General features: G+C 38.0%; 1 protein-coding gene and 1 long non-coding RNA gene across 8 annotated transcripts in view; one reads left to right on the forward strand and one right to left on the reverse strand.

The window, feature by feature from the left end:
• The window catches only part of LOC107651152 (zinc finger protein 665-like), a 70,670-nt gene that overhangs the window by 30,260 nt on the left and 16,988 nt on the right, over nucleotides 1–23,422 (reverse strand). For 4 of the 6 annotated variants that reach the window (XM_056814399.1, XM_056814398.1, XM_056814401.1 and 1 more), the window contains 2 exons: nucleotides 21,690–21,782; nucleotides 1,376–11,345 (listed from right to left, as the gene is read on the reverse strand). The exons of 1 other annotated variant lie outside the window; for it this stretch is intronic. In XM_056814399.1, the coding sequence (XP_056670377.1) occupies nucleotides 9,559–11,345; nucleotides 21,690–21,782 (1,880 nt within the window). In that variant the 3' untranslated portion in view covers nucleotides 1,376–9,558. Of the gene's footprint in view, nucleotides 1–1,375; nucleotides 11,346–21,689; nucleotides 21,783–23,422 lie in introns of those variants that run through there. One more of the 6 variants, XM_056814402.1, reaches the window with a different exon arrangement.
• LOC107651219 (uncharacterized) lies at nucleotides 784–21,690 on the forward strand. Of its 2 annotated transcripts, none has more exons than XR_008915900.1 (4): nucleotides 784–1,069; nucleotides 1,424–1,514; nucleotides 9,250–9,447; nucleotides 11,448–11,945. It is a non-coding gene; the product is annotated as an uncharacterized LOC107651219 (long non-coding RNA). The 2 variants fall into 2 exon arrangements; XR_001627518.2 differs by lacking the exon at nucleotides 11,448–11,945 and adding an exon at nucleotides 21,453–21,690 and having other exon boundaries at nucleotides 785–1,069.

The following is a 23,422-nucleotide window of genomic DNA, read 5'->3' on the forward strand; positions in this document are numbered from 1 at the left end:
AGACCAAACCCAGGGCTGGGCTACCTTGGTAATGGACCTTAGCCTAGGGGAAGAAACCATTGGGACAAAAGGGATGCTTAATATTGAGTGGGATTAGCTGGTCCTACCCAAACTACCAGGAAGTCCATTGTCTGGTGAAGAGGGACCTTCCCTCAGGGGGAAACCTCTCATGTGAGGAGGTCAAAACCTGGGGTTTCAACAATCAAACTAAATAAACTGGGGATCTCTAGATTTCCATGTTGACACTATGAAGGTCAAATTAATCACTAAAAGGTCAAGCAACTTACAAGGGGCAAGCTTAGCAAAGAGGTGTGAAGTACTCAGAAGATATAATCTACCCAGAGAAGGTGAGAACTAAAGAGTGGTTAAAACTAAGAATGGGCAGTCCTAGGAAAAGCGCCTACTGTGATTGGTAGACGTGAAAATTTAGGGGAGGTGACACAAGAGAAAATTTTCTTTAAAAGGGAGTAGCTTGAGGGCTCTGAAGGTAAGTTCAACTTTGAAAAGCTGAATTGGAGGTCAGAAGTCAGAGCTGGGTCTCTGAACTCAGTTCAGGAGTTGAGGATTTCAGTGAAGAATTGGAGTTTTGCTTGGGACAAAATCTTGTGGTGAGTGATTAAAGACTGACTTAGTTTCTTCCATAAAAAGAAAGGCCTAGGCCATTGGCCTGGGCCCTAGCCTTTTCCTACTATTTCCTCTTACTCTGTCTCCCTTCCCTTAATTCCTTCATTCGTATTCATTAAAATCTCCATAAAACCCAGCTGACTTGGGTATTTCATATTCGGAAATTTTTCCCATGGTGACCACTTATTTTTAATATAATATCAAGATACTAAAAATTATCTTTAAAGTTTTGGCAATTCAGAGTCTTGAAACCATATTTTTTCGGTCACAGAATGGCTGAACAAATTGTGGTATATGTTGATGATGGAATCCTATTGTGCTCAAAGGAATAATAAAGTGGAGGAATTCCATGGAGACTGGAACACTCCAGGAAGTGATACAGAGTGAGAGGAGCAGAAGCAGGAGAACATTGTACACAGAGTGATACACTGTGGCACAATCTAATGTAATGGACTTCTCCATTAGTGTAAATGCAATGGCCTTGAACAATCTGCAGGGATCCATTAGGAAAAAAAAAAACAATCCACAAGGAGAGGACAAACTGTGGGAGTAAAAACACTGAGGAAAGGCAACTGCCTGACTCCAGGGTCTGAGGGGATATGATTGGGGATGTAGACTCTAAATGAACATTCTAGTACAAATACCAACAACATGGAAATGGGTTCAGAGCAAGGACACATGTGATACACAGTGGAATCGCACATCAGCTATGAGAGGGGTGGTGGGAGGAAAAGAATCGACCAAATAAAAATAATGTTTAAAAAAATTGTTTTTGCTTTATTTAATCATTTTTCTCCAGGTGATCAGACCAAAGCGAAAAATCACAGATTGAAAACAAATGCTTGGAAGCACCTGCTAACTTGGATTAACCCAAAGAACAGACAGCTCAGGTAAGGCCAAGTTGTACTCATGCAGGCCATTTAGGGAGCTGTAGGCTGTTCTCATTCTTTTGCCTTGTTCATCTTGCAGGTCTGGGGATAACAGGGCAAGAGGGCTGGAAGCCAATTAAAGCCAATCATTTTCCAAGGGTAGAATAGTAACAAAGTTCAAATTGTAGCCAAAACAATTTCTCTGAATCCTTTAACATGTGATCCTAACACCCTCCATCCTGTGGACATCCCTATCCAGGAGAGGGCAACTTCAGAACTTTTTCTGAGACAACTGGATGCCCAAAGGCTCTGCTTCTGAGGACTAAATGTCTTAGAAGTTCCTCTTCTGAAGATTGTACCCCTATCCTATTCCCTCTCTCTAACTAGAAGGATTGTGGACTAACCCTGGAGGCACTGAGTGCATCATTATGGGGTCCTGGCTTATAATGAATACTCTTAAGATTCAGGGACCTATTTTGTTTGTTTGTTTGTTTTTTTAAAGTACACAGCATTTATTACCTGTGCTTCAATGGGGGAATGGTTGAACAGATAATGGTGTATGAATATAATAGAATATTCTCTGAAGGCATCACCTCCATTATTTTTTATAGCACAACTTTTAGAAAACTTAACCACATTAATACACCATAACTTGTTCATTCTCCAATTTATGGAAACTTCCATGTTTCCAAGATTCTCTTCCAACTCAAAAAGAACTATATTTCTACATTTGTGTTTAGGACCAATTTTTCTCCTCCCCTTTTCCTTCTACTTCATTGAGTTAAATGTACTTCTGAATCTAATTGTATATGTCTGTACTTTTCCTTTAAGGTTCAATCAACTGTTCCCCCTTCATTTGTAAAAATATCTGCTTTTCTACTTTAATAATTTCCCCTAATCTTCCTTTCCCTTTGTTTCCACTTCCTCTTCTTTCCATTCTTCTCTATATTAAGACATAACAGAACCACCTCTGATGATAAGAGTTCAGAGGGGACATTTGTATATCATCTTGTTTTGTCCCTTATCTTTCATTCACATTTGTCTTTTTCTCTTCCTTCCTATGTTTTAATGCAATCCTCGCCTTCATTGGGATTCCTTGGAAATTCTCTATTGACATTCAAGGTTCATTTTCCCCCTCTTATTATATTCAATTTTGCTTAAGTTATTCTTGGCTGTAAGTCCATATGCTTGGGCTAAGTAGTAGTGGCTGCTAAAATCACATGTAAGCTTGATAGGATCCTTGGTGATTGAATTTTGTTTCTGGCTGCTTGCATTACTTCTCTGAGTAGCTTTGATTGTTTTCTGATATTCCTGGAAGTTTTCATTTTGGTGTTTCTTCCAATTAGTAACCAGTGGTTCCCCTTTGCACACTAGACCAAAAAAACAAACCTAAACAGATCTGTTCTAGATCTCTTTTCTCAGTATTCAGATGGTCCAAGGATTAAGGGTTCTTCTCTTCAATCTATTTTTTCCCCAACTCAGTTGTTTTTCCCAGTCTTTTGACTTTGGAATCATTGCCTTCTATTTAGTTCATTCTAATTTTCAAAGAATTTGCTGCTTGGGTAAGGATTTCTACCTCTTGCAACAAGTTTTTAATGTCTTTTCCATATCTTTTCATTTTATAAAAACATCTCTTCCAGGTGTTCTAGCTCATTTGTGTTCAACTTGTGCTTTCTGCCAAGACTAGAAGTTTTAGTAACTTTTTCTGTATTTGTGTCTTTGTCAGAGACCAGTTTTAGAAAGTTCTCCAACTTCAAATTCCTGAAATGGGCCATTGGGGGCCTCAGATGAGCCACTTAGGTCTTTAGTGTCTGAAGCAGAAACCCTAATATCACTGAAAATCACTTTATTCCTATTACAAGCAATAAGATGTATATATCATTTTAAAAAAATCTCTGATCCCTGACCACAAGCAAGTACAAAATCTGTTTGAAACTTCTAATGTTTTTTGTTTGTTGGTTTTCCTGGCTGGAGGCTGAAAAAGTGGCAGTAGCTGTGATTCTGTTATATTTCCCTAGCTCTGATAAGATGAAAGGAGAAAAAAAATCAACCTAGGTTTTAAAAGCTGAAAATATGGCCAAATAATGCTGGTTAATTCACATAATTTAGTCATAAACCCAAGTACTCACTTTCAATACAATTGGGACCTCCTTCTACCCCTTTAAATTTGTGGGGTGTTGTGGGGGAGTGATTTCAGGTAAACTCACCAATCTGTAGCCTTGGGGAGACATCTTAAGCTTGGAGAATTTGTGTAGGAACAGTAGAGAGTCCCATCAACCTAAGTCTTTGTTGGTGGGTGAGCCAGTTGTGAAAATTCATCCAGGTACTACTTCCTATTTTTTAAAGGGGGAGGAGTACCATGAGGAGTGGGATGAAGAATGTAGGGAAGGTCCACACCTCATCATCCCATCTGGGGTAACCATAATGTAATGCCAGAAATGATTTAAACTATAAGGTCACTGAGGCAGAGCTCTGAGCCAATTACTATTTATTAAAGGGACCTGGCCACTATCTGAGACTGCCTCATGCTCAGAGTAAAGTTTTATAATCCTGAAGTCTCATCAGACAGTTCAGATGGGACAGTACAAACTACAGAATCTCCTTGGGGGTCCCACAGTCACTCTGGGGTTCACAGAGTAAAGGCCTAGTAGATCTCCACCTGCATTGTTGACTAATGGGCTTACAAATATAAGTACAGAGCAGGCAGAATCCCACCCAAATATTGGGCAACAGACTCCTAACTAGGAGACATTTTACATTATGCATGAACCTTCCAACCCATTAGAACATTTCTATCCTACAGTACTCAGACAGTCCAGGCTGGAGGTTTGGGGGTCTTCCTTGCCCACGTAGTCATGAGGCCACATCGATGGAGGCCCTCTAGTTAGGACACTCTTGTGCTCAGTGAAGTACATGTTAATGACAAGTTGAAAATCTACTATAAAATAGGATCTATTTAACCTACTCTAATTATTCTGAATTGTGTTACATATTGGGATTAGTTGATTATCCTTAACTGACTCAATGTACAATAATGTCTTTTAATACACAAGAAATAATCAGCCCCCTTATGAAATGTCTTTAAACTGGATTATACTGATGAGCAATTAGTCTAGGGTTAAAATCATTGATTTAGGAGGGGCAGAGGGCTATTCAAATAGGGTGAAGGTCCAATTATTGCTCATTGTACCCATCTAGCAAGAAATGGATGGAGCCACTAGAACAATATACAGTCTATATTATTCATACTCAGTGATTCCAGTAGTGTCAATAGGAAGACTGACACAAGTAGATCTCTGAGCAATTGTATCAAACAGTGGTTCTCTCAGGCCACCCTCTTCCCCAGAGGATCAGAACACTTGATTCCAAGGGTAGGTTATCCCCACTGAGAGATGTGCCCATGAGATTGCATTCACTGTCTCTGATTTGGTTTGTTTGTCACCAAAAGGATTCAGTCTGGAAGGAGAAAGTTGTTTATCTCCTTTCCAGCATGAAGAAAAAATAATAATCAATCAAATCTCAAAGGGAATGGAGATGGAAAGGCCTAGAGCACAAGGTTACATGAGATCATCTGTAGTAGTCTTCCCAATAAGTATAATTGATGGGGAAAAGGAGAAGCCAACATTCCCTTTGCTTTTTACCAGAAAACAACTCTTGCTGGAGAAGAGCCTTGTAAATACTATCACTGTCAGAAGACTGAAGCTTGGATCTGTTTCTGATAGCTTTAGAAAGGACCTTCTAGACTTGCCTCATTTTTGAGATATCATATGGAAAACCCAACCTGTGAAATTCAGGAGGGAGCTCTGGAGCCAGCCTGACGCTACGATGATGCTGTTGAGGTTTCGCATGCCTTTGTGGATGGACATCTTCTCCTTGAAGCATATTTAGAACCTGTGGGAAAACCAGATTCCTTTGTTGGAAACTCTCTTGTCCTGTGTAACTTCGAGACTGGACTTGTTTATGGCTCTGGGTCCAAATTTGTTGCTTAATCAGCACCTACAACTCATGTTGACCCCAGAAGCGTTTCAGGAGCGCCACAGATTGAAATAAGGAAATTTCTGAGGTAGACCTTTTAACAGGCTATGAGCTGTATCTGGGAAGTGTCTCAGCCATTGTTTCCTCAATCCTGTGTTTCAAGTTTATAGAAGTAAAACTTTTCGGGGCTCCTCGAACAGGCCCCCTATTTTGGCTCTCACTTCTGCTGCAGGACTTAATAAGCCTTTCTGAGACTTAAGACCTCAATAATATAAATGGAAATGCACATGTGGACATGGTAGGGTTTTAGGGAATTTAGTATTTGCAAGTTGTTTCCGGTTTTTGTTTTCAATCAATGCCTGGTATCTCCAGAGACTACTATTTCTTGGGGTCCCAGATGTTTAATAAATGCTTGTTGACTTAAACCATTAGAATGCAAGTTCCTCCAGGGAGTTATCATTTCATCTTTTTTTTTTTTTAATCCATAGCACTTAGTCTACTGTCTGGCTCTTAGTAGGTGATTTATGAGAACTGATTGAGAAATGCTTCTTGAAGTAACATGATTTGAGTCTCCAGTTGAAGAGAATTTGAGGCATTCTTTTCCCACCTGAATTTGAAGACCTGACAAAAGCAAATCTAATCAAGGAAGACTGTGATCTGCATTCAGACTCCACTTTTCTTTGGAAGTAGCATTTTTTATCCAGGGTCCTTCAGAATTGTCTTGGATCATTGTATTGCTAAGAATAGTTAATTCATTCACACTTGATCATTGAATAATATTGCAACTACAGTGTATAATGTTCTCCATAATCTGCTCACTTTACTTTGAATCAGTTCATGAAAGGCTTTTCAGGTTTTTTCTGAAATCATCCTCATCATTTCTTATAGCACAACAGTATTCTGTCATAATCATTATACCAAAACTTCATTTATTTCTCAATTGATGGGCATACCCTCAATTTCCAATTCTCTGCCATCACAAAATGAACTGCTAGGAAGGTTTGTACAAATAGACCTTTTTTATTTGCCAAAAAGATATCTTTAGGATACAGACCTGGTAGTGATATTGCATAGTTTTAGAACCTTTTGAGCAAGCTTCTAAATTGTTCTCATGAATGTTTGAATCAGTTCATAGTTCCACTAACACTACATAAGTATCTCAATTTTCCCCCATTTGTCATTTTTCTTTTCTCTCATATTAGCCAATCAGATAGGTGTAAGTACCTAAGTTGTTTTAACTTTAATCTCCCTAAATATACATATATAGTCTTCATATTTAAAGAAACTTGCTCTAAACTTTTTTCCCCATTAGGATTATTAACTGGGTATTTTCCTCCATCCTATTTTCCTATTTATCTTACTTGCTTTTATCCTTTCATTCTCAAGTGTTTTGCTTTTGACTACTGCCTCTTCCAATTAACCCATTCTCTTTTCTTATCCCCTTTCCCTATTCTCTCACAAGGTAAAGTGTATTTCTATACTCAGTTGTGTGTATACTATTTGCCTTTTGACCCAATTTCAATAAAATTTTAGTGCTTCTCCCCAACTCCATCTAACCCTCCACTTTAAAAACTCTTTTGACCTTTTATGATAAAGTACCCCATTCTACTTCTCCCTTCCTCCTTCCAATACATCCTTCTCACCCCTTAATTTTTTTATGCATTCATCTCATTATAGTAAACTCATATCCATGCCCTTATAACTGCCCTAAGAATGATAATGTTCTTAGGAATTACAAATATCATCTTTTCATGTAGGAATATAAACAGCCTAAATTTACTGATTGCTCTAGGATTTCTTTTCTTTTTATACATTTCTTGAGAGTTGAAAAGTCCTCTATTTCAATGAACATTCATTTTTTTTCTCCTGAATGTTTCTACTGTTTTACAGGGTGGATGATGCTTGGTTGTAATCCTAATTCTTTTACCTTCTGGAATATCATATTCCAAATTTGCCAATCATTTAAAATCAAAGCTGCTAAATCTTGTGGTATACTGAGTGTGGTTAAACAATATTTGAATTTTGTTTCAATTCAGGGGATTTTTTGCTACATTTCCTCCTTAACCTGGGAGCCGTGTAATTTAGTTATTTTTTTTTTAAATCATGGCTTTCAGGTTGTACAGTCATTTAATTATCTCTCCTGCAGCTATTTCAGGTCAGTTATTTTTCCAATGAGATATTTCACACTTTTTTTCTATTTATTTATTCTTTTCATTTAAATTTTTTCTTAATATCTCATGGAGGCATTAGCTTCCACTTGCCCAATTCTAATTTCTATGTAATTATGTTCTTCATTTAACTTTTGTATCTCTACTCTCCATTTGGCTGGTTCTACTTTTTAAGAAGTTCTCTTTAGTACATTTTTGTATATCTTTTTTCCATTTGGCCAATTTTGATTTTAAAGAAGTTCCTTTCTTCAATGGATTTTTTGCCCTTTTCACCATTTGGTCTATTGTTTTTCTAACATCATTTTATTCAGTATTTTTTGTGCTTCCTTTACCAAATATTGCAGTTGTTTCCTGAGGGAAAGAGGATTTGTAGCTACACAGCTTTCACAGTCCTGAAGGTTTGGTTTAAAAAAAAAAACAAAACAGCTGTAGTCTGTCTAATGTAAGGAGAGAGGGGAAAAAATTCCAAATTTTCTTACCTCTACAGTTGATCAAAATAAGCTATTAAAAGCTCAACTTAGGGATAGTCACAGAAGAGAAAAGATTTAGGAAAGATTAGAAGATTGAGGGTATTTCCTCACAACCGACATAGTCAGCAGAAACTGTAAAGGATAATTTAGCATTGTGATCTAAACTATATTAATTATTTGGTTGCTATAGATATCCCAAATGTAAAAAAAAATTAACCACGTCAACTGGAAATTAATGGTGATTTCATTTATATAGTGGAAAGAAATTAAGAAGGAAAAAGGAAAAGGGTGTAGGATTTTTCCCGCCTGGTTAGTGCCAGGAGGAAGACCAGAGGCTTTAGGAAGATAAGGGTTTGAAGAGTAAGGAGGAAAGAATCAGCCTGAACTCAGCCAAGATGCCTGAACCTGAATCAGTTCAGGGGCAAACTCACCACCAAACCCAGACAATAGATGCCACTATGTCAAGATGTCAGAACCTTAGCATGCTGCCAGCCAGGGTCGACTCTCGGGGGGGGGGGGGGGGGGGGGAAGGAGAGAGCAAGTGATGTGCCTTATATAGACGATTTTACATCACTTTCCTGCATCTCATATGTACCAATGATAGCTTAGCTTGACTTAGGACACCCCAAGGATCTGTCCGCTTCTTCCTCACTTGTCTGTTGAAAGCCATTTCCTCAGATACTTCAATCTTTGAGTATGGTACAGGCATCCTGAACTTGTGAAACTAAGTAGGGTGGAGAAAGGTATAGTTCCCAAGACTTAATTCTGTTAAACCAAGTATCTACATTGTTCTAATCAGGAAATAGCTAAATCAGATCTTCTGAAGTACACCTGAGTAGGGTGGAGTAGTTTTAAAATTCATAGTATGTTACTCTCTTTTTTTTTTTGTACCTAATCACGTTTAAATGACTAGACCTAACACTGAAGATCATGGAGGCTCCCTTACAGGCCCTTGAAGTCTCATGCTATGAGACACCAAGGATTCTCTAGTTCTCATCTTCCTAAACTGAAGTGGTAATCATACTCATGATTCCAATGGGAAAAAGAAAGGAATTCAGCTTGAATTATGTGAACTTTAGCCTTGGATTACTTTTAAATGAGACAAAAGTCATTGCTCTTATTCATGTGCTTTTCCATCATTAGGCACAGCTTGGGATCATGTCTGATCAATATGTTAAGGTCCCACGTCCAGGGCCAGTGGAGGACCCCTGCAATCTTCCTATAATGAGCAATCTGACTCCAGTGTCATCAGTACAGCAAAAGCCCCCAAAGGTATGGATGGGGTTGACACAGCTGCCCCCGAGGACTGCTATTTATTGACTTGGCAGTGGATGAGAGAAAGTAAGGGTTGACATTTAACTGAGGACTTTACTAAGCCAATAATAGTCATAAGATTTATCTCTAGTGTGAATTCTCTGATGTACAATAAGACCAGACTTCTGTGTCTGGAAACTAAAAAGCCTTTCCATATTGATTACATTCATAAGGTTTCTCTTCTGTGTGAATGCTCTGATGTTTAACCATACTATTTCTAGTTCTGAATGCCTTTCCACAGAGATTACATTCATAAGGTTTTTCTCCAGTGTGGACACTCTGATGTACAGTAAGATGAGACTTCTGTGAAAAAGCCTTTCCACACAGATTACATTCATAAGGCTTCTCTCCAGTATGGATTCTCTGATGTACAGTAAGCCTGGATCTCCGTATAAAAGCCTTTCCACACTGATTACATTCATAAGGTTTCTCTTCTGTGTGAATGCTCTGATGTGTAACCAAACTATTTCTAGATCTGAATGCCTTTCCACACTGATTACATTCATAAGGTTTTTCTCCAGTGTGGACACTCTGATGTACAGTAAGAGTGGACCTATGTGTGAAAGCCTTTCCACATTGATTACATTTATATGGTTTCTCTCCAGTATGGATTCTCTGATGTAGCTTGAGACCATTCCTACCTCTGAAAGCCTTTCCACATTGATTACATTCAAAAGGAGTCTCTCCAGTGTGGATTCTTTGATGTATAGTAAGAGCAGACTTCTGTGTAAAAGCTTTTCCACATTGATTACATTCATAAGGCTTCTCTCCAGTATGGATTCTCTGATGTACAGTAAGCCTGGCTCTCCGTATAAAAGCCTTTCCACACAGATTACATTCAAAAGGTTTCTCTCCAGTGTGGATTCTCTGATGTATGGTGAGACTGGCTCTCTCTGTGAATGTTTTCACACATTGATCACATTTATAAGGTTTCTCTCCAGTGTGGATTCTCTCATGTACAGTAAGAGCAGCTCTTTTTGCAAATGTTTTACCACATTGATTACATTCAAAAGGTTTCCCTCCAATATGGATTCTCTGATGTAGTTTGAGATAGTTCCTACATCTGAAAGCCTTTCCACACAGATTACATTCAAAAGGTTTCTCTCCAGTGTGGATTGTCTGATGTACGGTGAGACTGGCCCTCTCTTTGAATGTTTTCCCACAATGGTTACATTCATAAGGTTTTACTCCAGTGTGGATTTTCTGATGTACAGTAAGCGTGGCCCTCTGTGTGAATGATTTCGCACAATGATTACATTCATATGGTTTTTCTCCAGTATGGATTCTCTCACGTACAGTAAGAGCAGCTCTCTTTGCAAATGTTTTACCACATTGATTACATTCATAAGCTTTCCTTCCAGTGTGAATTCTCTGATGTCCAGTAAGTGTGCCCCTCTCTTTGAATGTTTTCCCACAATGGTTAAATTCATAAGGTTTTTCTCCAGTGTGGATTCTCTCATGTACAGTAAGAGCAGACTTCTGTGTAAAAGCCTTTCCACATTGATCACATTCATAAGGTTTCTCTCCAGTGTGAATGCTCTGATGTTTAACTATATCCTTTCTATATCTGAATGCCTTTCCACACAGATTACATTCATAAGGTTTCTCTCCAGTGTGGATTCTCTGATGTACGGTGAGAGTGGCCCTCTGTGTGAATGTTTTCCCACAATGCTTACATTTATACGGTTTCTCTCCAGTGTGAATGCTCTGATGTTTAACCATACTATTTCTAGATCTGCATGCCTTTCCACACTGATTACATTCAAAAGGTTTCCCTCCAGTGTGGATTTTCTGATGTACATCCAAGTTTTCCCTCCAAGTGGAATCAGAGGCACCATCACCAATGTATCTTTGCTTCTGAGTTTCTTCCCTAGACAGGCGTAGCTCTGCAGAAATCTCATTCATTTCAAGTCTGATCTTTCCTTCTGAAAGAAACAAACAACACACACCCATAGTCACCTCGACACATATATATCCCCTTTCCTCCACTGGCAGAATATAAACTGATTTTCATTCTATTTCCCCAGGCAAAGAGAAAAGTCTACAAACACAAATGGGCAGAATCAATTATTTCAACATGCCATTAGCTCACAACTAAAGGAAGACTTCACTGATGAAGAGTTTTACTCACATTCATATTAGATCCTCACAAGAAACTTGGAGCACAGGCAGGGGAAGCATTCTCATTGCATTCACAGCTCAGGCCATGAGCTCAGTGTCAGTGATTTGAACAAAATCCTAAAAGCTGAGACTAGAATTAAACTCTGTAACGTCTCTGCATTCAGCCTTTCCTTTTCACTTTGATTGTCTGTACTCTCAGTCATCTATTCATAGATCTAATACTACTTGGTGCACATATAGGAATATTTATATTATTTCATGATGTATCACCTGTAAGCATAATATAAATTTCTTTTTTTTCCCCCTTTAAACCCTTATCTTCCATCTGGTAATCAATAATGTGTATTGGTTCCAAGGTAGAAGAGCAGAAAGGGCTAGGAAATGGGGGTCAAGTAACTTGCCCAGGGCCACTAGGAAGTGTCTAAGGTCAGATTTGAACTGAGGACCTCCTGCCTCTAGGCCTGGCTCTCAATCCACTGAACCACCCAGCTGCCCCCCATAATGTAATTTTCTAAGGGATCACATTCAATCTCATCTTTTCTGTTACAGAAACTGAGATCATATGATGAATGCCAACACTATTTTTTTCTACTTACCTGAGCCATAAGGAATTTACTTTTTTGGAATAGTCATTACTTATTTCTTTTTTAAAAATTTATCCTTAAATGCCACTGATCACTAAAATAAAAATAAATTCCTTACAATAAAGACCATTTTTAAAAAATGAAAGACATTAGGGGGTATCTTGGTGGTTCACTGGCCTCCAAACACTTCCCAGCTGTGTGAGCCCTGGGCAAGTCACTCAACCCCATTGCGTAAACCTTCCCATACTTCTGCATTATTGGTTCTAAGACAGAAGGTATAGGATTAAAAAAAAATGCATGCCATTTTCTGTATCTGAAAATGTGTCTCATACAGGAACCTGAATCCATCACCTTTTTGGAAGGAAGAGCAAAGCCAGCTTAACTCTTAGTCCTCTTGCAGCTTTTCCCATTTAGTGGGAACCCCTTGGAGGTGCCCACTGTGACCCAAGAGATGTGACCTCAAAATGTGTGAATGGCACCTCAAACAGTAAAGAGTTAGCCAGTTTTGTTAGGAAGGTATTTTTCCTCTCAGATAAGCATGTGCTTCTTTCAACTTTAATAAATTTCTTTCTACAGTGATTCCAAGCATTATGGTAGAGTATATAATACTTTTGGGGTTCTTGCAGTGATTAGATTAAACCCCGACTGCTTCTGACTATGGGCACCATGTCCTTTCTATTACCCAATTGCACATCAAATTCTTTCCAAACTTTTGGGAAGGTTGAACATTTATGTGTGTGAAGATCATTAAAGCTCTGTCCTAGGGTCATACCCAAAACCCTGCATTCCTGGAGCTACCTCTAGTAAGAGAATCTTTAAATGTTTAGGCTCCATATGTAGAACGATTCATTGGGGGGAGGTGTCATGTTAAATCTCTTAGAACACCCAAGTGAGGAGATTTAACATGCTGGTCTCCCAAACAATCAAAGGGGAGATTGTGAAAAGGAAATATGCCCTTCCCCCTTTCCACTACATGTACCTCGCATGGGACCTCAAAGCAAGGACTATGTGAGGGAAATCATGGGGTAGATTAGCTGATGAGGATAGAATGGCAGCCGGAAAAAGGCAGCAATGGAGTCAAGAATATTAAGAGACGGGGCTGGGCAATCATCCCCTGCACAGCACCACTGGGAGCCAAGGTCAAATTAGAAAGCATGACTAGCTCTGGAGATGTCACATGTGAGAGTTAGTGGAGAATGAATAGGAGGATAAATTTGATAAAGAGAGGTATGAGTGAATTTTGGCCTCTTCTCCTCCATGTTTGTTGCTAAGCAGACCTGCCTGTGAGGAGAGGCCATAGAATAGCCATCTAAATGAAGCAATAAGGAAAATACCTTTATATTTCTCACTCTTATTTTTCCATCTTTTTTTCCCCTACTATCTTTGATTAATATAAATATTAATTTATGGCTAGTCTCCTAATTTTAATTATTACATTTTTGGCAACCAAGGAGGGATCAGATGTTATAGAATTACTTTATGCTCTGTTAACAGATGGTGAAAGGAACACGATCCTTTCCATTGTGAATGGGTCTCAAAATGATGATGCAGTATGTTGGCCCCTAGAAAACCTGAAATGGAATTTTAATTCAGCCAAAGATTACATCCATCTATGTGAGACTAGAAATGCATTTTTTTTTTAAACCCTTATCTTCTGTCTTGGAGTCAATACTGTGTACTGGCTCCAAGGCAGAAGAGTGGTAAGGGGTAGGCAACGGGGGTCAAGTGACTTGCCCAGGGTCACACAACTGGGAAGTGTCTGAGGCCTGATTTGAACCTAGGATCTCCCATCTCTAGGCCTGGCTCTCAATCCATTGAGCTACCCAGCTGCCCCCTAGAAATGCATTATTAAAGGGAATGAAAGCTTGCTCTGACAGGCCAAGTGATTGGACTAACTTTGATGATCTCAGCCAGGGAGAGAAGAAGAGATCATCTCAGTTTTATGACAGTTCTATGACAACTGAACTAGGTTCTAGGTATCTTGGCATGGATGTCTCCAGACGGATAGATGCCAGACTCATAAGGATTCATTTTGTAAAGAATCATTCCTGAGAGATTAAGGACTATTTTAAGAACAATTGCCAAGACTGGCCCATCATGGACATAGAAAAGCTAAAGAGGACAACAGCATGTCTTTGAGGGCTGTGAAAGATGAAATAGAGAGAAAGCTGAAAAAAAGAGGAACTGGAGAGAGTAAGAAAGGAAAAAAACCGAATAAGAGGTGAAATTAAAGAAGGGAATATAAGAATTATAAAAACAAATAAAAGAAAGAGCTGAAAGACAGACAGAGGTCATAAAAGAATCCATGAAGCAACCAATGCCATGTTCTTTTTGTGGGAAACAAGGTCATGTAGCTATGAGTTGTAGAATGAGAAACAGAAGGTGGAGAAATAATAATAATAATAATAGATCCTCCAATAGAGACCATGATTGTAATGGGATAAATTATAACTTGATTCATAACACTCCTCAAGGAATCTGTAATTATTGTGGAGCACCACAGAGAAATGGTCAGAATGACCAAAGTGATGGCAAGAGGTATGGCCAAAGGAATCAAGACGAATAGCAGAATGGATTAGAATCCAAAACCCTACCATATGTTGTCTTCAAGAAACACACATGAGGCGGGTAGACATCCACAAGGTCAGAATTAAAGGATGGTGTAAGACCTTCTGGGCCTCCACTGACAGAAAGAAGGCAGGAGTGGCAATCATGATATCTGATAAAGCCAAAGCAAAAATAGACCTGATCAAAAGGGATAGGGAAGGTAATTATATTTTGTGAAAAGGGACTTTAGATAATGAGGAAATATCACTAATCAACATGTATGCACCAAATAATCTAGCACCCAAATTTCTAATGGAGAAACTAGGAGAATTGAAGGAAGAAATAGACAGTAAAACCATATTAGTGGGAGACTTGAACCAACCATTATCAAATTTAGATAAATCAAATCAAAAAATAAATGAGAAAGAGGTAAAAGAAGTGAACGAAATCTTAGAAAAATTAGAATTAATAGACATATGGAGAAAAATAAATAGGGGTAAAAAGGAATACACCTTCTTCTCAGCACCACATGGCACATTCACAAAAATTGACCATACATTAGGTCACAGAAACATAGCACACAAATGCAGAAAAGCAGAAATAATAAATGCAGCCTTTTCAGACCACAAGGCAATAAAAATAATAATCAGTAATGGTACATAGAAAAGCAAATCGGAAATTAAACAATATGATACTCCAAAATCGTTTAGAGAAAATATCATAGAAACAATTAATAATTTCATCGAGGAAAATGACAATGGCGAGACATCCTTTCGAACCTTTTGGGATACAGCCAAAGCGGTAATCAGAGGTAAATTCATATCCCTGAGTGCATATATTAACAAATTAGGGAGAGCAGAGATCAATCATTTGGAAATGCAAATAAAAAAACTCAAAAGCGACCAAATTAAAACCCCCCAGCAGAAAACCAAACTAGAAATCCTAAAAATTAAGGGAGAAATTAATAAAATTGAAAGTGATAGAACTGTTGATTTAATAAATAAGACAAGAAGCTGGTACTTTGAAAAAACAAACAAAATAGAAAAAGTACTGGTCAATCTAATTTAAAAAAGGAAGGGAGAAAAGCAAATTAACAGCATTAAAGATGAAAAGGGGGACATCACCTCCGATGAAGAGGAAATTAAGGCAATCATTAAAAACTACTTTGCCCAATTATATGGCAATAAATATACCAACCTAGGTGATATGGATGAATATATACAAAAATACAAACTGCCTAGACTAACATAAGAAGAAATAGAATTCTTAAATAATCCCATATCAGAAAATGACATCCAACAAGCCATCAAAGAACTTCCTAAGAAAAAATCCCCAGGGCCTGAGGGTTTCACCAGTGAATTCTATCAAACATTCAGAGAACAGTTAATCCCAATACTATACAAACTATTTGACATAATAAGCAAAGTGGGAGTTCTACCAAACTCCTTTTATGACACAAACATGGTACTGATTCTAAAACCAGGCAGGTCAAAAACAGAGAAAGAAAATTATAGACCAATCTCCCTAATGAATATAGATGCAAAAATCTTAAATAGGATACTAGCAAAAAGACTCCAGCAAGTGATCAGAAGGGTCATCCACCATGATCAAGTAGGATTTATACCAGGGATGCAGGGCTGGTTCCATATTAGGAAAACCATCCACATAATTGACCACATCAACAAGCACACCAACAAGAACCACATGATTATCTCAATAGACCCAGAAAAAGCCTTTGATACAATACAACACCCATTCTTATGAAAAATACTGGAAAGCATAGCAATAGAAGGGTCGTTCCTAAAAATAATAAACAGTATATATCTACAACCATCAGCTAATATCATCTGCAATGGGGATAAACTAGATGCATTCCCAATAAGATCAGGAGTGAAACAAGGATGCCCATTATCACCTCTACTATTTGACATTGTACTAGAAACACTAGCAGTAGCAATTAGAGAAGAAAAAGAAATTGAAGGCATCAAAATAGGCAAGGAGGAGACCAAGTTATCACTCTTTGCAGATGACATGATGGTCTACTTAAGGAATCCTAGAGATTCAACCAAAAAGCTAACTGAAATAATCAACAACTTTAGCAAAGTTGCAGGATACAAAATAAACCCACATAAGTCATCAGCATTCCTATATATCTCCAACACAACTCAGCAGCAAAAACTAGAAAGAGAAATCCCATTCAAAATCACCTTAGACAAAATAAAATACTGTGAGATTTAAAATGGTTGAGGTCTTAAACTGTACTGATTAAAATAGTGGAAGATATAAATTGTGATAGATATAAGAGAGCGTGAGTAAATTTGACTGCAGAAATATGTTTCACTACAGTGTCTTGGGTTTAAAATCAAATATAAGGTGGTCACCGGGGAAATATTCCCAAATATTCAAATACCCAAGTCAATTGGGTTTTATAGAGATTTTAATTAACAATACAATGAGTAATCAAAGAAAGAGAAGGAGAGTAAGAAAGGAATAAGTATGAAGGGCCTCAAGCCAATATGGCCTAGACCTGAGTCTTAAAAGAGAAATCAGTCAGATTTTTAACACTCACCACAAGGTCTGACTAAACAAGGATTCTAGTAACACCAGGCCAGCTTCCTTCCTCAAAGAGTCTTCCAGCCAGAGATTGTTTCAAAGGGCCTCTCCAAAGAGCCTCCAGAGCTCCTACCCCAGAGATACAGAGCCCCTCAGAGGAGCTCCTCAAAGAACTCTCCTTCAGGATGAGAGTCAGAAATCAAGATCCCTGAATGAGTCTTTTCAAAATGAGCTCCCTCAGAAACAGATCCAACTCTTCTCTGAGCTCTTATTTTTAAGGGCAAAATCTCCTACGTCACCTCCCCTAAGTCCTTACATCTACCAATCATTGTAGATGTTTCTAAAGGACTGCCCATTTTGAATACACAGCTGAGTAGTTTTAATCTCTTTAGTAAGTTATGAAAAAATGCTGCTGTGTCAACAAATTTCATTAAGAGAAAACCCCTGAGTAGGTTTTCACCTTTTAGGTCTAAGTACTCTACAAGTTGCCCACCTTTATAGGTTCTTAGTATCCCATTGTATCAATTCTAAAACAGTCATGACTCAAAGAACTACCTGTCCCTTCCATAAGCATGGATCAAAGTACTTTTCATTGTTCTCAAGGAGCTCTCTGTCCTAAAGCAGTCCTAAGTAGGGTGGAGTAGGGATATTCCCAAGGCAAGGAACCCCCACACTCAAATAGAGTTCTCACCATCTGCTAGGGAACTTTTTTAAGTAGAAGATTCCCAAATGGGGGAAACCCCTAACATTCATAACTCTGAGACATTTTGAGGTTTACAATACCTAGGAATCTATCTCCCGAGACAAACACAGGAACTATATGAACACAACTACAAAACACTTGCCACACAACTAAAACTAGACTTGAGCAAATGGAAAAACATTAACTGCTCATAGATAGGACGAGCCAATATAATAAAAATGAACATCCTACCCAAACTTATTTATCTATTTAATGCCATACCCATTGAACTCCAAAAAAATTTCTTTACTGATTTAGAAAAAACCATAACAAAGTTCATTTGGAATAACAAAAGATCAAGGATATCCAGGGAAATCATGAAAAAAAAAAAACCCACAAATGGGGGGTCTTGCAGTCCCAGACCTCAAACTATATTACAAAACAGCAGTAATCAAAACAATTTGGTACTGGCTAAGAGACAGAAAGGAGGATCAGTGGAATAGACTGGGGGCAAGCAACCTCAACAAGACTGTATACAATAAACCCAAAGATCCCAGCTTTTGGGACAAAAATCCACTATTTGAAAAAAACTGCTGGGAAAATTAGAAGACAGTGTTGGAGAGATTAGGAATTGATCAACACCTCACACCCTACACCAAGATAAATCCAAAATGGGTGAATGACTTGAACATAAAGAAGGAAACTATAAGAAAATTAGGCGAATACAGAACAGTACACATGTCAGACCTTTGGGAGGGGAAAGACTTTAACACCAAACAAGACATAGAAGGAATCACAAAATGTAAAATAAATAATTTTGACTACATCAAATTAAAAGGCTTTTGTACAAAAAAACCCAATGTAACTAAAATCAGAAGGGAAACAACAAATTGGGAAAAAATCTTCATAAAAACCTCTGACAAAGGTTTAATTACTCAAATTTATAAAGGGCTAAATCAATTGTACAAAAAACCAAGCCATTCTCCAATTGATAAATGGGCAAGGGACATAGATAGGCAGTTTTCAGATAAAGAAATCAAAACTATTAATAAGCACATGAAGAAGTGTTCTACATCTCATTTTATAATAAGAGAGATGCAAATCAAAACAACTCTGAGGTATCACCTCACACCTAGCAGATTGGCTAACATGATAGCAAAGGAAAGTAATGAATGCTGGAGTGATGTGGCAAAGTAGGGACATTAATTCATTGCTGGTGGAGTTGTGAACTGATCCATCCATGGAGGGCAATTTGGAACTATGACCAAAGGGCGATAAAAGAATATCTACCCTTTGATCCAGCCATAACACTGCTAGGTCTTTACCCCAAAGAGATAATGGAGAAAAAGACATGTACAAAAATATTTATAGCTGCTCTCCTTGTGGTGGCCAAAAATTGGAAAACGAGGGGATGCCCATCAACTGGGGAATGGCTGAGCAAATTGTGGTATATGTTGGTGATGGAATACTATTGTGCAAAAAGGAATAACAAAGTGGAGGTATTCCATGGAGACTGGAACGACCTCCAGGAAGTGATGCAGAGCGAGAGGAGCAGAACCAGGAGAACATTGAACACAGAGACTAATACACTGTGGTATAATCGAACATAATGGACTTCTCCATTAGTGGCGGTGTAATGTCCCTGAACAATCTGCAGGGATCTAGGAGAAAAAACACTATCCATAAGCAGAGGACAAACTGCGGGAGTAGAAACACCGAGGAAAAGCAACTGCCTGACTACAGCGGTTGAGGGGCCATGACAGAGGAGAGACTATAAATGAACACTCTAATGAAAATATTAACAACATGGCAATGGGTTCGAATCAAGAACACATGTGATACCCAGTGGAATCACGCGTCAGCTATGGGGGGTGAGGGGAGAGGAAAAGAAAATGATCTTTGTCTTTAATGAATAATGCATGGAAATGATCAAATAAAATATTATAAAATAAAAGATGAGTTTCTGGTTGTTTTTCAATTTACTTTTCTCTAGATTTCCAATGGGAAATTTGATTTAAAAAAAATTTTTTTTACTTGAGTATATGGAATCAGTATTTATGTTTTTGATTTTGAAAGATAAGTTTACAATACCTATTAACCCTGATACTAATGTATACCCAAAAAACTTAGACTATGAAAACCTGCCATTGAGTGTGAAGTATTATGTGACTTTAATATTTGTATCTAATTCCAGAAGAAGGGATCACTAAGGAGCTACTGTACAGTGCAAAGAAGCACAAGTCAAGGAGACCAACAATCCCTGTGGGATGGATAAGGATCTAGGACAAGACAGAGGACTTGTTTTGGGGATTGAGGAAGCAGCTGTATGGCAAATTCAGACACTGGACTTCCTTGGGCCAGGTTTCTACAAATATCTTGCGAATCTTAAATTTACTCAGATTCTACTTTAGAAGATTTGGTTAAGCTATTCCCCTATTATAACAATGGAGATCCTTAATGGGCGATGTATTGGGAACTTTTAAAATTACTCCACCCTACTCAGACAGTGCCTGAGGGGAAGATAAAGTTGTAAACTCCTGATTGAACAATGAAAGTCCCCAACTCATACCTTATAGTAAAGCTAGAACATTAAGCTAGGCCTATTTTAGATCTAATACAAAACAGTGTTAAGTACTTGTAAAGGTTAAATTAGTACCTGAAAGGTCAAGCAACTTACAAAAGTCAAGGGTAACAAATAGGTGTGAAGTACTCAGAAGATTTAGTCTAACCAGAGAAAAGAAAACCAAAGAGGGGTTAGACCCAAAGAAGGGTCTAACATCAGATATTAACACAGAACCACCTATCTCTAGGTCGGCCTCTTGATCCACTGAGCCACCAACTGCTTATTTTTTAACACTTTTAAAAAAGGAAAAATATTATGCACAAGTAACCTTCATATAAATTTATCATTCAATACATTACTTGTAATGAGCCAATAGAAAAATGTACCTTTAAATATATTAACAATCAATTCATTTTGTTGATTGGTTGGGGAGCTAAAAACAAAAAATGAATTTCCATCCCTCAGTAAAAGAAGTTCAACAATTCACCTCCTGTTTTCTCTATCATATATGTATGAGCACGCTCAGTTTTCTACTTAAAAATGAGAATACAGCTAGTGGTTCAGTGGACAGAACACAGAGCAAGGTCAGGAACACCTGAATTCTAATCCCACCTCAGAACCTGCCTAGTACTGTGACCCTGGACAAGTCAGCTTCTGCTTCTTCATCTGTAAAATGAATATCATAATATCCCCAACTTCCTCAGGTTTATATAAGGATCACATGAGATTTAGAAAATGCCTGACATAGAGTAGGCTGAGTAAAAGACAGCTATTAGTTTTTTCATTGTTAATTTTATTTTGATTATTCTCTCCCTAATTCTACTCTTATTTAATCTATTAATGTCGTCATGCTTCCATTCCCTTATTTCCTAATGAACTAAAAGGATTTCCATTCCAAAACACTGTCTTTTCCCAAGATTACCTAAGAGTGTGGTTCATGATCTACTGCTACTTCTCAAACCATTTCTATTTTTTTCCCTAGATATTGAGGTTCCTGACAGCATGGCCTGCCTCTTCCATTCTCTTTGGGGGAAGTAAATTATTGAGGGGACTTGGATCCACACCTCCCTTTTATCCTCAGGATCAGACCATAGGAAATGCTTAATCAATGCTACTGACTCATTGCCTAGACCCAGGACTGATCCCATCAAGATCATTAAACTACAAGGAGGGGTAGAAAATTCAATGCTGAAGGAGCAGCTGCTTTTCAACGACTCACCTATACAAGTACCTGTCCCAGCTTCTCCCTCTTCATTCTGTACATCTTCTCTCTTCAACAGGAAGAACAAATCTAGTTTGGAAACTGGAATCCCTGCAACATGGAGAGAATAAAGAGCTGAGTTCAAAGAGCTATCTGAGAATTCAAAAGTTTTAAACTAAAATTTTTGTGCATTTCTTCTGTTCTCAGAACACCTCAGTTTCTCTTAATATTCCAACCCTTTCTCCCTATCAGATAGTAATTCTTTATCAAAAAAAAAAAAGAAATTTTAATGAAAAAGGGGAAGATAAAAACATTTGGTAAAATCAATCAGAATGTCAAAAATCTGCCATCATATGCAAAGTTCCAGAACTCTCAGTCTGCAGGCTACAAATGATCAGTCAAGAAGAAATGGAAAATCAGACAAGTAAGAAAACGTAGAGGGACTATGTTGTAATCCAAGACAAGATTGGTCAAAACTCCATGAACACAAAGGCTAGTCATCCAAAGGTCTGTCATAATCAGGACAATACACATTTCCCGACAATTAAAAAATTCCAAACAAAATAAATACAAACTAAAACAATGTAGCATTAAAGGCTATCCTGCTGGTCAGCAATGCCTTCTGGTTCTGGATTTCTGTGCATTTCAAAAGCCAGTTTAAAAAGATCTTTTCTTTTCTTTTCTTTCCTTTTACTTTCTCCTTAGCACTCTGAGCCCCAGGCTCCACACGCATTCCTCCTGCTTCAACCAAATTGAGTGGGAAAACCTCTCAGACCAAATGTGCCCAGTCAAGCCCTGGCTGCCCATTCTTCTTCTTCTTCTTTTTTAAATATTTAAACCTTATTTTATTTGGTCATTTCAAACATTATTCATTAGAAATAAAGATCATTTTTCTTTTCCTCTCCCCCCTCCCACCACCCTTCCCATTGGCAATCCTTGATTCCTCTGGGTGTCACATGTGTCCTCGATCCACACTCATTTCCATGTTATTGCCTTTTGCATTAGGGTGTTCGGTTAGAGTCTTTCCCCCATCATATCCACTCCACCCCTGTAGTCAAGCTGTTGCCTTTACTTGGTGTTTTTACACCCACTATTTGTCCTCTGCTTGAGGGTAGTGTTTTTTTTCCTTGATCCCTGCGGGTTGTTCAGGGACATTGCATTGAGACTAATGGAGAAGTCCTTTACTTTCAATTGTACCACAGTGTATCAGTCTCTGTGTACAATGTTCTCCTGGCTCTGCTCCTCTCACTCTGCATCAATTCCTGGAGATAGTATGGGCATTAGACAAAATAGAAGATTTCCCAGTATTTGTAAAGAAAAGACCAGAATTCAGTGGAAAGATTGACATCCAAACACAAAGAGCAAGAGAAACATGAAAAGGTAATGTGAAAGAATGGGAAAAGGAGAAAAGTGCTTCCCCCCCCCCTTTTATTCAAACTCTTCTATAAGATCCATAATTAGATCAAATTATATGTACTAATATTTTGGGGAAATGTAATGGTGGAAATTTAGGGCTTTTGGGAAAGGTTATAATATTGTAATGGTTAAGAATGTGGCTATAGGATTTATGTAATATTGAACAATGGCCGCCAAGGAATTTACTTATGAAATTCCTAAAAATGAAACACTCAAGTCAGAATGGAGTTTATGGAGGTTTAATCACACTGGGAGTAGGGAAAAGGATAGGGAGAGAAGGAGAGAAGAGAAAAGGGAAAGGGGCTACTCAACATCTGACCAAGGCAGAGGGAGTT

Source organism: Monodelphis domestica, chromosome 2 (assembly GCF_027887165.1).
Source record: "Monodelphis domestica isolate mMonDom1 chromosome 2, mMonDom1.pri, whole genome shotgun sequence".
Lineage (NCBI taxonomy): Eukaryota > Metazoa > Chordata > Mammalia > Didelphimorphia > Didelphidae > Monodelphis > Monodelphis domestica.